The following is a 13,341-nucleotide window of genomic DNA, read 5'->3' as shown; positions in this document are numbered from 1 at the left end:
CCTTTTGAAAAGTTTACAAAAAAAACCCCAAAACAAAACAATTAACAGCAGTATTTCGTCACACAAAAAGTGAGCAGATGAAATGATTGCGTGAAGCTGACACAGTAACTGTGAATGTGAAACAGCAGGGATATTCATGGATCCAATGAGACAATCCCTGACTTGCAATGAGCGAAACATTTCACTGTAAGCCACAACATCCTCAACACCAAAAGAGCAGTACGTTCCCTAACTGACAGGCAGTGTTTAAGTGTGAGCAGCTCTAACGAATTAGCTCATTTACCGTTTCTTTCACTATATCTGTTGTACTCTCTCACTAACTGCTCTAATCGTCTTTATTTTGATATTTGGCAGGGCTTCCTGTAATGTGTTTTGAATGCACCGAAGATGACGGCGAGTGCTGATCGATGTCTGCCAGCAGAGAACAGCTTGACCTGAAATGTAATACAGAGAGAGAGAGAGAGATGAACGGAGGAGAGACAGCGATCACATTTTGCTAGAAAGCGATTCGCAAATTATTTATAATAATGAGCAGTTTGTATCTTTGAATTATATGACTGAAGGCAACGAGGGGGAGGATAAGGGAAGATTTCAAAAGGCGGCTCAAGATGATTGTGGCCAGTCATTGTGGGATGTTGTCGAGTAGTAACATCCTGATTCTGTTAGGGACAGAAAGGCATGAAAGATGAAGGTCTCCCCCAAATAACAGCAAAGGCCGCCGTATCGTTTACGGCACTTGCACATAAGAGAAATATGCTTCCAAAACAAACAACAGCAGAGAAAATAAGAAGAAGAAGAAGAAGAAGAAGAATTACTGAGCACAGACTCAGATGTTAACTGATATTGACTTACAAAGTCAGCACAGATCGACAGTCTTAGTTGTTACTGTGCTGTTTAAGTATAATGATTGTCATAAATTGGTCCAGATTATCAGTACAATCTGTAACTTATGCCTGTCAGTCATTAGTGGGTCTGTCAATAAGTCTTAAGCACAAACAAACTGGAATTACGTTTTTCATCAGACTTTGACAAAACATACAAACGTGCAAGTAGATTAGAGCAAAAATCAATGAGAAATAAGTCAGGGAGACAAAAGAACATCAACCCCGAAGGGTTTAAAGATAAATCAAAGTTCATTGCATTTATTTTTTACGCATTTCTAATCATTTTAACTTCATTTTAAGGTCGAAAAGGATAATAAGGACTTGATGACAGGGGTGGTGGGCTGGGGGTTCAGTTTGTAGATTAAAATAAACCCTTTTAATGACTGTCATTTTGTGAGACAGCTCAATAAACTGTGTGTGTGTGTGTGCGCGGGGGGGTTGACCCATTTATTGTGACCATCATTGACTAACAATAGCATAACGCACCTTCTTTGTATAGAAACTCCGCCCACTCTCAGGGATGCTCAGACAAAACTGTTCTATTGAGCATTTCAATGGAGGCGCGAGAGCTCTCGTTGACCCCGTTGGAAATATTATGCATTAGGCTGAGGTTTTATTATAACCTACAGAATAGATAATGTGTTCAATAATACAGAGGAAAAAAACACATCCGGCGGAAATGTATGGGCAAAAGTTGATTAAGTAGGATTAAACTAAACTCAACCGGGAAAATGTAAATAAATTAAAGGCACCTTCAGTCAGCACATGATCGAAAATCCATGCGGGTTAAGTGAAACAGTCTGACATTGTTTTAATAATAATTATATGCGGGTTTTCTCCTGCAGCATGAGAGACGGAAAAACATGAATGATTCTTCTAAATGATAATGAATGGGCTGCTGAAATAAAGCGAAGCGAGCGACCGCAGAGCCATGAATGAGCACGCATCCGCCAAAATAAAAGAAGTAGGACGCTTTCCGAGCCATTAAGTTGCTTTTCCACCTCTCGGCCACTAGGTGACAGTGTTTCCCCCTCAAAATAAAACCGCTCCTCTCCGGACTGTTTGATCACATGCCGAGGAGGTTTGAAGTTGCGGCTTCATATCACACATGCGTACCGACAAATGAAGTGAATGGCACACGGGTGCAGAAGTGACACCGAGGCGACCACAGAGAGGGGAAGACTACCGGAGGTGTGCCACGGCAGCCGGGGCAAGTCCAGGGAGCAGAGCGGGGAGAAGCGCGCTTGGAGAGGATGAAGATGAAAGCCGCGGGAGGCTGTTGTATCCCACCACCGGCGAATCCGAAATCCGGGCTTTGAAGGACGGGTCCGTGGAGAAAGTTCAGCGACCGTGTACAATGGTTATAAATGGGTCTCACCTGAACAGCTCCTCGCCAGATCCCAGTGACGCCGTCCTGAACCGCCCGCCGTGGGTCACCACAACTTTGGGGTGCTTCCTCATCTTCACTGTCGTGGTTGACATCCTGGGCAACCTCTTGGTCATCTTCTCCGTGTATCGGAACAAGAAGCTCAGGAACGCAGGTGAGTCCAAAGTCAGGAGGAGTGCGCGTGCGCGCTGTTAAAGTCAAGTCAAAACAAGACGACAAAAAGCTCCTGTCACTTTTTCTTTCTTTAAAGTGTCACCAGTCTCTTGTAAGGTTGGAGTAACGCGCAGTTTCATGAAGTGAAAAATGCGTTTCATATCGTGATGTTAATGCGCTGTGTTGTTGTGAGTGAGGGAAACATTTTATGTCATTTTTAACGGCTGTCCATCTTTACCGGCGAGCGGGTCTTCAGAAGTCCGAGCCACCAGTAAACTCCACGCCACAACCTAGTCAGGGAGGTTATCGTTGTCTTTTTTTTTAATTAAAAATGTACTTTCCGCCATATAAAATGTCAGCACACACACACTTCGTGTCTTCATATGTTTCTGTTCTGTGGCTCCTGTAGCCTACAGTCCCTCACCACAGCGGCTCTTTGTGATCGACCTCGACTTGCTGTAGCCGACTTTTGAAGCAGACATAATTTCACTGACCTACACCAAGTGCGCGGGCAGCGAAGCAGGCAGAGGCGAGCAAACGCGAAGAGAAACACTGTGGCAATCATTGTCACAGCCTGGAAGCCACGGGGAAAGCCCAGCGCTCATCCCACCGCTGCGTGGACTAAAGCTTCCCACGCTTTGCCACTATTGATGCCACTTTAATTCAATATTGATAATGACAACAGATTTTTTTTTTTGTTTATGTATTAAGCTACCGGGTCGATGCTGAAACGTGTGCCCTGTGTGTTTTTAAATATACACCCCACTTCCCTGTGAATTTAATTATGATATGGTCTGTGGATTCAATTAGACAACATCGACAAAGCGGTGTTTGTCTTGCTCACTGAAGGTGGTAAAATGCTCATAATTTAATAGTCAGAGGACAGAGCTGTGCCGAGAAAACCCAAGAGACTCCTGTCCTGCTGAGGTGCGCACACACACACACACACACACACACACACACACTGGCAGCTACACATATCATTGCTGTCATCATTTGGAGGCTTTAGTAGGGTGATTTGCTAAATACACTCCTGACATTACCATTTCACTCACCGCACAAATGTTAGGGTCAGAATGGATTTCCATCATGTGGACAGAGAGAGCGCAGAGCCCCTGTGAGGAATATTAAGCATTATCTCGGCTGCACAAGGATGTGATTGCTTCTTACTGAGATTTCTGGAAGCTCTCATTGCTTTATGGTAGTGAACGTTTGATAAAGCAAACTCTGCTGAGTGTTTTGACAGATACAGCTGCTCCCAACGCAGCGGTTTGTAGCACAGATGCGAAACTTAAAGTGTGTCTGTGTTGTTTGCCAAGTCGTGGCATTGCGAGTTTAGTTGTGCAACAAGAGGAGAGATACATTTAGGAAACTGCATCTTTGAAGTTATTCCCTTAATTACGGCTAATCACATGTAAGGAGGTCATAATGAAGCGGCAAGCAGCGGGAACTTAATCAAGCACGTGGTTCACGTACATTATGTGCTCATGAAACACTTTAATGTTGCATATGGTTGAGTGCTATGAGCTAAACACCATTTATTTATTCAGATCATTGGACAATTCAGTTGTCTCTTTTGCCCTGCTGAATTCAACACGGGCTTCCTGTGGAAACGTGCAACTTCTGAGGATCAAAAGGAGCCGATGGGGGAAAAAAAAGCAAAAAACCCTCGGCTTAATTGCGTTTTGTAAAACTGTCCGTGAATACTAACGAGTCCCGTGTAGCCTGATGACGCAGCTCCTCACGTTCATGCCTCTGAAGTGTATCTGCTACTTTTCATTCAACTTCTGAAGACGCGCATGCCTAACTTAGGGCGGTTACAATTTTCACAAAGCTGCTGCTGGCAAATTGTCTGCAAATTGGCAGACAATATTGATTGATATTAAAACTTTTCCCATTCATACTTTCATCACTGTTGGAATGTTTTCACAAAAGGCTGGCTGTTGGCCGTTTGTTTTACTGAACCCTCATCTTTGGGAATTTGATGCCGCAGGTGATTGTTTGAAATGCAGCCCCCTGAATTTGACTTGGATTGAGCGCCAGTCTAAACTTTCAGGAGTGGGTTTTAGCTCTTCATCAAGTCCTGTTGTTGAGCAGGTTGAACCTCCTCCGTGGAAAAAAAAAAGAAAGAAAAACAAGTGGGCGTACATTTACTTGGCACCGACCAAACGCTGTTCGGGATTCTGCAGCAGTCCATCAACGGGGGAGATAAATTAAATAATGAGTAATGAAATACACTCAGTGGAGAACCTGGCAGGCGCTGTGGCCACATATTGCAGGCAGCCACAGCACTGCTGTCTCTGCATGGACAAACCCATCCGTCAGTGCACGAAATGGCCAGTGAGCCAACAACACATGGTGAGCGCTTTGAGCTGCATGGCTGGATATGGAATCGGTGCTGTGAGCTCAGCTCCCTGCCAGTAAATCACATTAAATGTACCTGTTCTGTTGGAGATAAAGGAATCTTTCAGTTCATTCTGAAGAAGAAAAGATGCCAAGAAGGAACAGTCACAGCTGACTGTTTTGGCAAGCTGTTACTGTGAGACACTGGCTCATGGAATATAAGATGAGGTGCTTTAATGTAACTTTTTATGACAGATGAAAATACCAAACCTGGCAGCGCTGTGTGAATGCTGACACAGCGTCTTTTCATCCCGTAGATTGTGTCGATTTCTTTCTTTTTGGACATTTAAAACACTGGAGGCCTTTCCACTGTGTGGAAACCAAACCCATCTCTATCCTGTATGTCAAAGAGGACAGTACATGCTGATTTGAAAGGCTGTAAAAAAAAAAAGGTTAACATTTGGAGAACCTGAGCGCTCTCTGATGGCTGGCATACAATGGCATCATGCTGTCTTTCCACTTGCGTTGTCGGCTTGAGTTGGTGAATGAGAACAAAAGAGATATGTCGCTTCTGTCCGGCGTCTGTACAAAAGCGTGGAGGTCTTGTTTGTGTCGCACCGTCTCTGTTTTCACGGCAGCAGACAGCGGCAGCACAGGAGGTTTAAACAGCGATTCACAGACTGGACCGTTCACAGCTTCAAGTGACAGACTGATACCCTGCTGCACTGAGCTATGCCGTTGCAAAATAAACCGAAGAACCGGCTGTCTGCTTTTGAGTGTGACATCGAGTTTATCCTTTCTCAGCTTTGCGTGACTTGGCTGCGTGCCGGCAGGATGTTATTTCCGATCGTTCATTACACCTCTGGTATCTGTTACAGTATTATTGCTCTCCGTGTAATGAATATTTTGAGGCATTAATGCAGAATTAGGTGGTATTTGCGCGAGTCTCCAATTAAAATGAACGTTTTAGGTTTTCTAAATATCCATTGGCTTTGTTTGGAGATTCTAAGCGGAAATGGGCTCAGCGCTGTGGAGCTTAATAAAGAGATGACTGTGAAAAGACAACAAATCCCCTTCTGTAGATGTTGTACAGTACATGTTGATTTCACAGCATCCTGTTTTATTTTCATCATGAGGAAAGCCGTTTGAAAGACTTGTCTTGTGAGAAACTGTAAGCCTTTTAGACCAGGCTTTATCAGGGCCCGACCTTTTCTGTATGATTTTTTTTTTGGGTTGAAATTGTTGTGGAACAGAGCTTAAGGAGAGAAGGTATCTAAGTCCCTTAAAAAATACCTTTTTAGTCATCTCTGATGAAGCCTCTTGGATGAGATGTGAAACGTCTTCAAAGACAAATAACTAAGTCCAGTTACATTCGATTGAATTTCCTTGAGATAACCATGGATAACCTGGATGAATGAGAATATTCACAGGCTACCTTTTAATCAATTTCTTTGCTGACGATGTTTCACTTGCGTCGATACACCTGTCCATGTCCTTGTAATCCTTCTCTAAAGATCTTAAGGCATCCTCAGTTTTTCCTCAAACAAAATCCTTTTCTCAATTCTTGCTGTGTTCAGAAACCATCTGCCCCACCCCCCCACCCCATGCTTGAGTGCTTGTGTTTATTGTTTTACTGTCTGAAACTGTGTGTTCCCTGCATGACCAAACACCAGCTCAAAAGCCTTTTATTGTAAAATCTAATCTTTAAAAAAAGTGGCAGGAAGTGTCAAGCTACTCTGTGTAACGTATCTTCTGACATCAGTATGAATATCGGATGGCTCTATCATGTGTTCCCATCTCTGATGACAAGGCTGCCTTTTGTGAACCCTGCTGCACCTCCCTTTGGCTCCTACTGCTTCAGTTTCACCCACAGCCACTGAGGGATGGCAGCTTTGAGTGAATGCTGACCGTGGACAGGAAGTTCAGGGAAACTTCGGTCAGCGAAAGCCAATCAAGTTAATAAAAGTTTTCCAACGTGCAGTCCAAAGTAGTAAAATGTGTTGTAGGCTATTTATTAGCCCCCCTTGGATGAAAAGGTTTTGCTTATTGTCACTTGATTTAGATATTGTAACTAACTATAATGTACATTATAACTAAAAATAATGTACACTATGTGGACAAAAGTATTGGGACATTACATGACCATTACACCAATAGGGACTTTAAAGACATTGCATTCTAAATACACAGACAGCTTTGCATCTATAACAGCTTCCACCCTTCTACGAAGGCTTTACACACAATGGTGACACAAAAATTCCCACAGAAACATCTTCTTGTTTCTGTGGGAATTTTTTCCCATTCATTCAGTAGAGCATTTGTGAGGTCAGACACTGATGTTGAACTAAAAGACCTGACTTACAATCTCCGTTCCAGTTCATCTCAAAGGTGTTGGATGGGGTTGAGGTCAGGGCTCTGTGTGGGCCAGTCAAGTTCTTCCACACCAAACTCATCCAACCATGTCTTTATGGAGCTTTGCTTTGTGCACTGGGGCACAGTCTTGCTGGAATAGAAAAGGGCCTTCAACAAACTGCTGTCACAAAGTTGGAAGCATAGCATTGTCCAAAATGTCTTGGTATGCTGAAGCATTAAGATTTTCACATTCATCAACCTGTCCCTGTGATTAAGTTGTGCTAAAGTTGTAATCTGATTTGGTGCCAGTTGAAAGCTTTTAATGTGAAGCAGCAGTGACAGGATGCTCTGTTTTCATTAGCACAGCGTGAACAGTAAACAGGGAGACTGATATTCAATGAAACAAACTTAGAAACAGTCATGTTTAATGACATGCATACATCATTTCCTGTGAACCTCTTGTCCAGCGTGGATCAGCGGTTAGGGTGTCGGACCCGTAACCGGTGGATCGCTGGTTCGATTCCCCGTACCGGTGTCCATGGCTGAGGTACCCTTGAGCAAGGTACCTAACCCCCACTGCTCCCCGGGCGCTGCACGCGTTCGCCCACTGCCCCGGGTTTGCTGTGTGTGTGTGCACGTCACTTGGGTGGGTTAAATGCAGAGAACAAATTTCGTTGGAGTGAGTTCCCTCCAATGACATAATATGTCACTTTAAAAAAAAAAAAAAAAAAATGGCTGACCCCGCCACCAACGTTTAAAACCACCACATTAGGTGGTCAGAGCTGACTGTAAATACACTGAGTGGCTCTTAACTGGCATCAATAAGTAGCATCAGATTTGATATACAAGCTTAAGTAGTATAATTTAAAATTTGACTTTAAAATGTGTACATGCAAGCGTGATTTTGTGACCTCTCAAATAGGTTGGCAGAATAATCCAATATGGAAATATGAGACCTCCAATTTTAAAATGACCCAGGCTGTCTAGCAGATCCAGTAAGATAGTGGATTGTTGAGTCTCATTTCCAGGACATCAAATACTGACCGTTTAGACATTTAGGTGATTAAATGACCTGGGAATGAGACTCACCAATTAGCTATCTTTCTCCATCGTTGTTTAACGGTGTGTTTAAAAACAGCAACCAACAATTGCTGTATATTATTCAAGTTCAAAGCATCTTTTTCGGTCATAAAACACCCGTCTTTAAAGTCCTTCCTGTGTCTGTGAGGCAGATTCAGGTTTTCTGTAAAGCATAGCAGCATTTAGCAGGAGTTCAAGTGGGCCTCACGTTTTGAAAGGGGCCCTCAATAAGCGAAGAATCCACAGGTTAGAGGGTACGCCTGTACGCTGACGTTGACATAACAGGTACTGCAGTGTATGTACTGCATGTTTTTTACCAAGACATAATCTGATTAGACTCCTAAAAAATAAACGCAGCCTCCGAGCAGTCGCATATTTTGTGCTTTTCATAATGACTGTTACAGTAGTTTTGGATTTGATACCATCCTGAATGTTTATCCTAAAGCTCAATGTAATGTGAAGAAAAACACAAGATAATGCAAAGCTTAATGCAATAAGGCAACTTTAATTAAAGCTCATATCTGGCTGATAGCATCCTGCCATTCCTGCTGTTCTCTGGTAGCTACGCGGAGGCGCGGAAGTCATAGCTGCTCACTGGGTTTGTCAGTTTCTGTGGTGATTGCTGTGATAAGCATCAGAGCCGGCACAGTATGGTGGAGCGCATTAACAGTATCAGAAAAGAAGGAAAAGTCACTCAGTGGGTGAAAAACACAGACTAATTGGGCACCCACAGCAGCCAGCAGGTCATGACTTTGCAATTAATTTATGGGATGGGATAAAAATCTTCTTATTTTACTCATGAGGCACTTAACTCCCAGCTATAGATTAGTTAATGCCCCAGCTGTCAGCCAGGACACGGAAAACAGGAGCGCCTGCTAGTGTCCCCCAAGGCTGCTTTGCACCTGATAACTTGCAGTCAGCACTAACTGTTTCTTTCAGTGCTCCTGCGTGTCCCGAAACATGTAAAAGACTTCATACGTTTTCATTAATTGCGCCCAACTTGCATATCTACTTTGTACAGATTTCCTGTCAGGGGGCTTTTTGGCTCTCATAAGGATTAAAAATCAAACACACACACGCACACAGATCTAATTAGGTAGCAGATATATGCGTGGCTCTGGTTCCGCTGCTGGGACTGTGTGCATGATGTTATCGTTGTTTGTGTTGCCAACCTTGTCCGGCTTGTTTGCTGCCGCCTTTTACTCTTAGACTCGACAGGGGAGTGAGAGATAGGGGAAAGGTTCACAACAGTGCATGATAGTGGAGATAAAGAGCAGCAGATCAGTGCGAGCCTGTCATACAAAGCAGCAATCAGTGAAAAAGACAGAGGATTTCTGTTTTGGTCCTGAGAAATACAGCGTATCGCCGTCTCTGTCGTGTTAGTCTGCTGCTTCCGTCGTGGGGCACTGGGTTCATGTTTTTGTAATATTAATAGCAACAATCATGGGAAAATTGGTCTGCAAAAAAAAGTTAGTTAGTTAGTCAGCTAAACTCTATTTGACCGCGCTATTTCAGACTTGGCAGGTGCCACCTTGTCGTGCTGGGCTTAAGCCTCTTGCAAGGGTCACCTGAAAAGGAAAAATTGACCCTGGAAAGCGCTCATTTGACTTAGTGTACCCTTTACAAGGTGCCTCAGCTTCATGACGATTTCCTGCTTTTCTAATATTTGCAGGATTATCTGTACACACAAAGCCTGCTGGCGGTAATCCATTCTGTATATATGATTTGCATCTGCTGTATGATCGGAGCGCAGGCTGCTTTTCCAGATCTCTCCTCTGAGAACGCACCATTCGGCTTCTTTCTTTTGCCGGTTGTACATTCTGCGCAGCGTTTGGCATTCCCCTCTCTTAAGTTTTGCGCCTCATCTCAGTCTCCCACCTTCTTTGTACTCCTCCTCCTCCTCACAAGCTTACTCACCCTCTCAAACACGCTCACTCGATTTTTCTATTTTCACTTAAATTTGACCTTCCAGGCTTCATATTCCATGACACCCTGTCTGTTTGCATCACTCTGATCCAACACCCCCACCGCTCTCTAAGGACGTTATGTTGTCAGACCGCATACCTGTAGAGGAATTCTGCCAATAGCGCTTTGCATCAAGTTAGTCAAGCAATACGACGGTTATCACACAAACCCTGTGGAATCCAGATTATGTAATGGCCAAGTGGGCAAAATGAATTAAGCTTGTTATTTTGAAAAGTGTGAAACAATGACCAGCCTGGCATGGTCAAATTTAACAAGAGCAGGCGTCTGGCATCTGGTCTTCATCGCAACCCCCTGCGAATGTTTCTGTCCTCTTGCTCTCATTCTGTCTCTGTCTGTCCCGTTGTCTCACACACTCATGGAGGAGAGTGTGTTTTCACTTCAAAAGAAAGACATAATGAGCCTATAAATACCTATACATGCAAGAGACCATATTCGCAGCCATTTAAGATTCCATTCCTCCCATTCCAGCTACCATCTCTTCTTTTTTTCCCGTGCTTCCACATGCTATTTTTAATCATTTACAATTTTATACAGTGAAAACTTCTGTCTGCTTGATCGGAGCTTGGGATGACGCACATGGGAAGCTTAAGGCAGTGAGATCAAGTAAAACCTAATGCTCATCCAAGGGGAACTGTGCATAACACATGCATACTGTAGATTGTTTACTGTAGAGCGGCAACTATTTGATCACACACACACACACACACACATAAGAGAGGCAGGAGGAACTCAGAGGTTAGAGGTGATAAGAGAGTTGCCAGTTCGAATCCCAGTTAGGAGAATCAGATCAGGGAAGAACGCTCTCTTCTGCGTTCAAGGTGCCCTTGAACGAAACACTTAGTCCACCATTTCTGTTCTGTGGCCAGCAATGGAAGACTGCGGTTGGACTCGGCAGCTTCCAGCTGTGAATGTGTCAGTCTGTGTGACTGCTAAGAAACTGAAAAATATCCAGGGTCGGTGAAATGTGCACAAACACACACACACACGCGCGCGCACAAACACGCACACGCACTGACATCCACCTCTTCCCCTTATTCGTGTCTGTTTTGTTATTTAATCATTAATGGTCTAAAAACAGCACGCAGCTCACCCAGAGCCCTAACAAGCAAACAGCTCAATCACTAAGCCTCGTCAGTCTCTATGTGAGCCGACGGGAGGATTCACTTGAATGGCATGTAATGATGATTATTATGGCAGACACATGAATGCCATTTGATGTAACCCTATGAACGCTGCTCCATTCAGCCTTAACAGACCACTGCATCTGGGTTCAGACGCAACGCTGTTGTGCCTACACACTCCGGATGACTGCACCATTTTAAAAACAGCAATTTCAGTAACTACAAAGCCAATTTGAGGACAAAATTCTAATTATAAACCTGAGGTTAGAGAGATGCCTGTTGTCTTTTTAAATTTAGTAACAAACCCAGTCTAAAATAGGAAAAGTTTTTTGTTTGTTATTATCTCTACTTTGGAGCTGAGGGGTCAGAATTTGGGGAACATGTGTAAGATCTGTCAGAAAATGAAATAAGGATGTGAAAAGAAAAGAGTCTGGACAAATAAAGAAAAATAAAAGTGTATTTCGCAAGACATTTGTGGAAATACCTTTGGTCCTTCAGTCTGCACAAAGCAGGATTCACCCCGAATTTCTGCGGAAAACTTCTGTGAAATTTTGCATCGTTTAATAACCAGAAGCAAAAAAATATTGTGAACCAGAAACAAAGTATCACATAGGGAATCAGTATCATAAAATGCAAAGAATGTAACATGTTATCCAGTTTAAAGTCGACGGGGGATTAAGCAATCATCAGTAAAATGTTCGACAAATATTTGCAATATTTTCAAGAAAATATATCAATCAGTGAAGAATTTTTAATTTCTTCACCCTTTCTTTTTTAAATGAAGTGGACTGAATCGTGTACAGCCCCAAGCTATTAAGACATACCTACAGGAAGGTCTTGCAAATTATATCATTTAAACTGATTTAATCAGTTTTTTAATACCTATGGTAACTAGTAGAACATTTAGCTGCCAAATATGTCTCCCTTCAGGGGCTTTAAGTGAGTGAATATTTATCTTAGATTCATGTAAAGTGTACACAACTGAATACTATCGTTGCTCAGTATTATCTTGATGCTGCCCCCAAGTGGCCAAAGCTCAAGTAATGTAGATTTTAAAAGAACTGTGACATAGCTGCGCGTGCCGTGTGCGACAATTCATTCAAGTGTCCCCATTTAATGATGATGGAGACACTTTCTGAATTACTTTAAATTAGAGAATTACTAAATTACTCTTTGATATTTCTACACTGCATTTCTTATTGTTTCTAATCAGTCAGAGTCGATGCTAGGAAACGGGGATAAGCTAAAACCGGTCAGTCATGTGCTCATATATTCTGAAAAGGTGCTTAGAAGTGCACTGAACACACACTTTTAATTCAGCATTTATGGTTGCGTAATGATTTGTTGTCATCCACGGCTAATTCTGTCATTAACTGCTCATTTGAGAAAAGAGTCACTCATCCGTTTAATTCAGTCTAATCACCAATGAATATTTCCATTATTAGATCTCGATTATGGAGTCCAAATTTCTCTGTTTTGCATCACTTAAGATCATTTAACTCAATATCCACTTTGTATAACTGACTGCATGGTAATGACTTGTGTTGTTCGGGGCTTTTATCGTGGTTACTTCAGTGTCAGTGACTCCTGCACGTTGCTTTACGTGCAACGTTATGAACAGTCTTTCTACTGCAATTTCCTGGTAATACCAGTCACAGTTAGCAGCGCGGAGGTGTGCACCAACTCTCAAGAGGCAGATTATGACACATTCTTCGTGGCCTGTCACGTTTGTAAAGTAATTAGTCGAGTCCTCCGCGTCAGTCTAATGAGCAGAGGCTTAGTGTGCGAGATTTCCTCATCACAGTATGCTTTCTTTTAATGACCCATAAACACGCTCCCCGTGATTATTGTCTAAATGAGTGTATTTTGTCACACTTTCAGACACACTCACTTGGGTTCACTCCAGCGTTCTTTGGGTGCCGTCCAAAATTAATAGGGAATTATGCAGCAGGAAGTTAGATGTTAATGCTGTTCAGTGCACAGTGAACTAGTCCAAGACTCGGTGCCTTTGAGACCTCATGTGGCATGTAGTATT

General features: G+C 42.9%; 1 protein-coding gene across 1 annotated transcript in view; it reads left to right on the top strand.

Annotated features, from left to right (window-relative positions):
* The first annotated feature begins 1,947 nt into the window (after window positions 1–1,947).
* Window positions 1,948–13,341, top strand: part of mtnr1aa (melatonin receptor 1A a) — a 31,891-nt gene continuing 20,497 nt past the window's right edge. The window contains exon 1 of the mRNA XM_046418432.1: window positions 1,948–2,425. Within this exon, the coding sequence (XP_046274388.1) occupies window positions 2,242–2,425 (184 nt within the window). The 5' untranslated portion in view covers window positions 1,948–2,241. The remainder of the gene's footprint in view (window positions 2,426–13,341) is intronic.

This window comes from Scatophagus argus, chromosome 2 (genome assembly GCF_020382885.2).
Source record: "Scatophagus argus isolate fScaArg1 chromosome 2, fScaArg1.pri, whole genome shotgun sequence".
Lineage (NCBI taxonomy): Eukaryota > Metazoa > Chordata > Actinopteri > Scatophagidae > Scatophagus > Scatophagus argus.
This window is presented reverse-complemented; position numbering and strand designations above follow the sequence as displayed.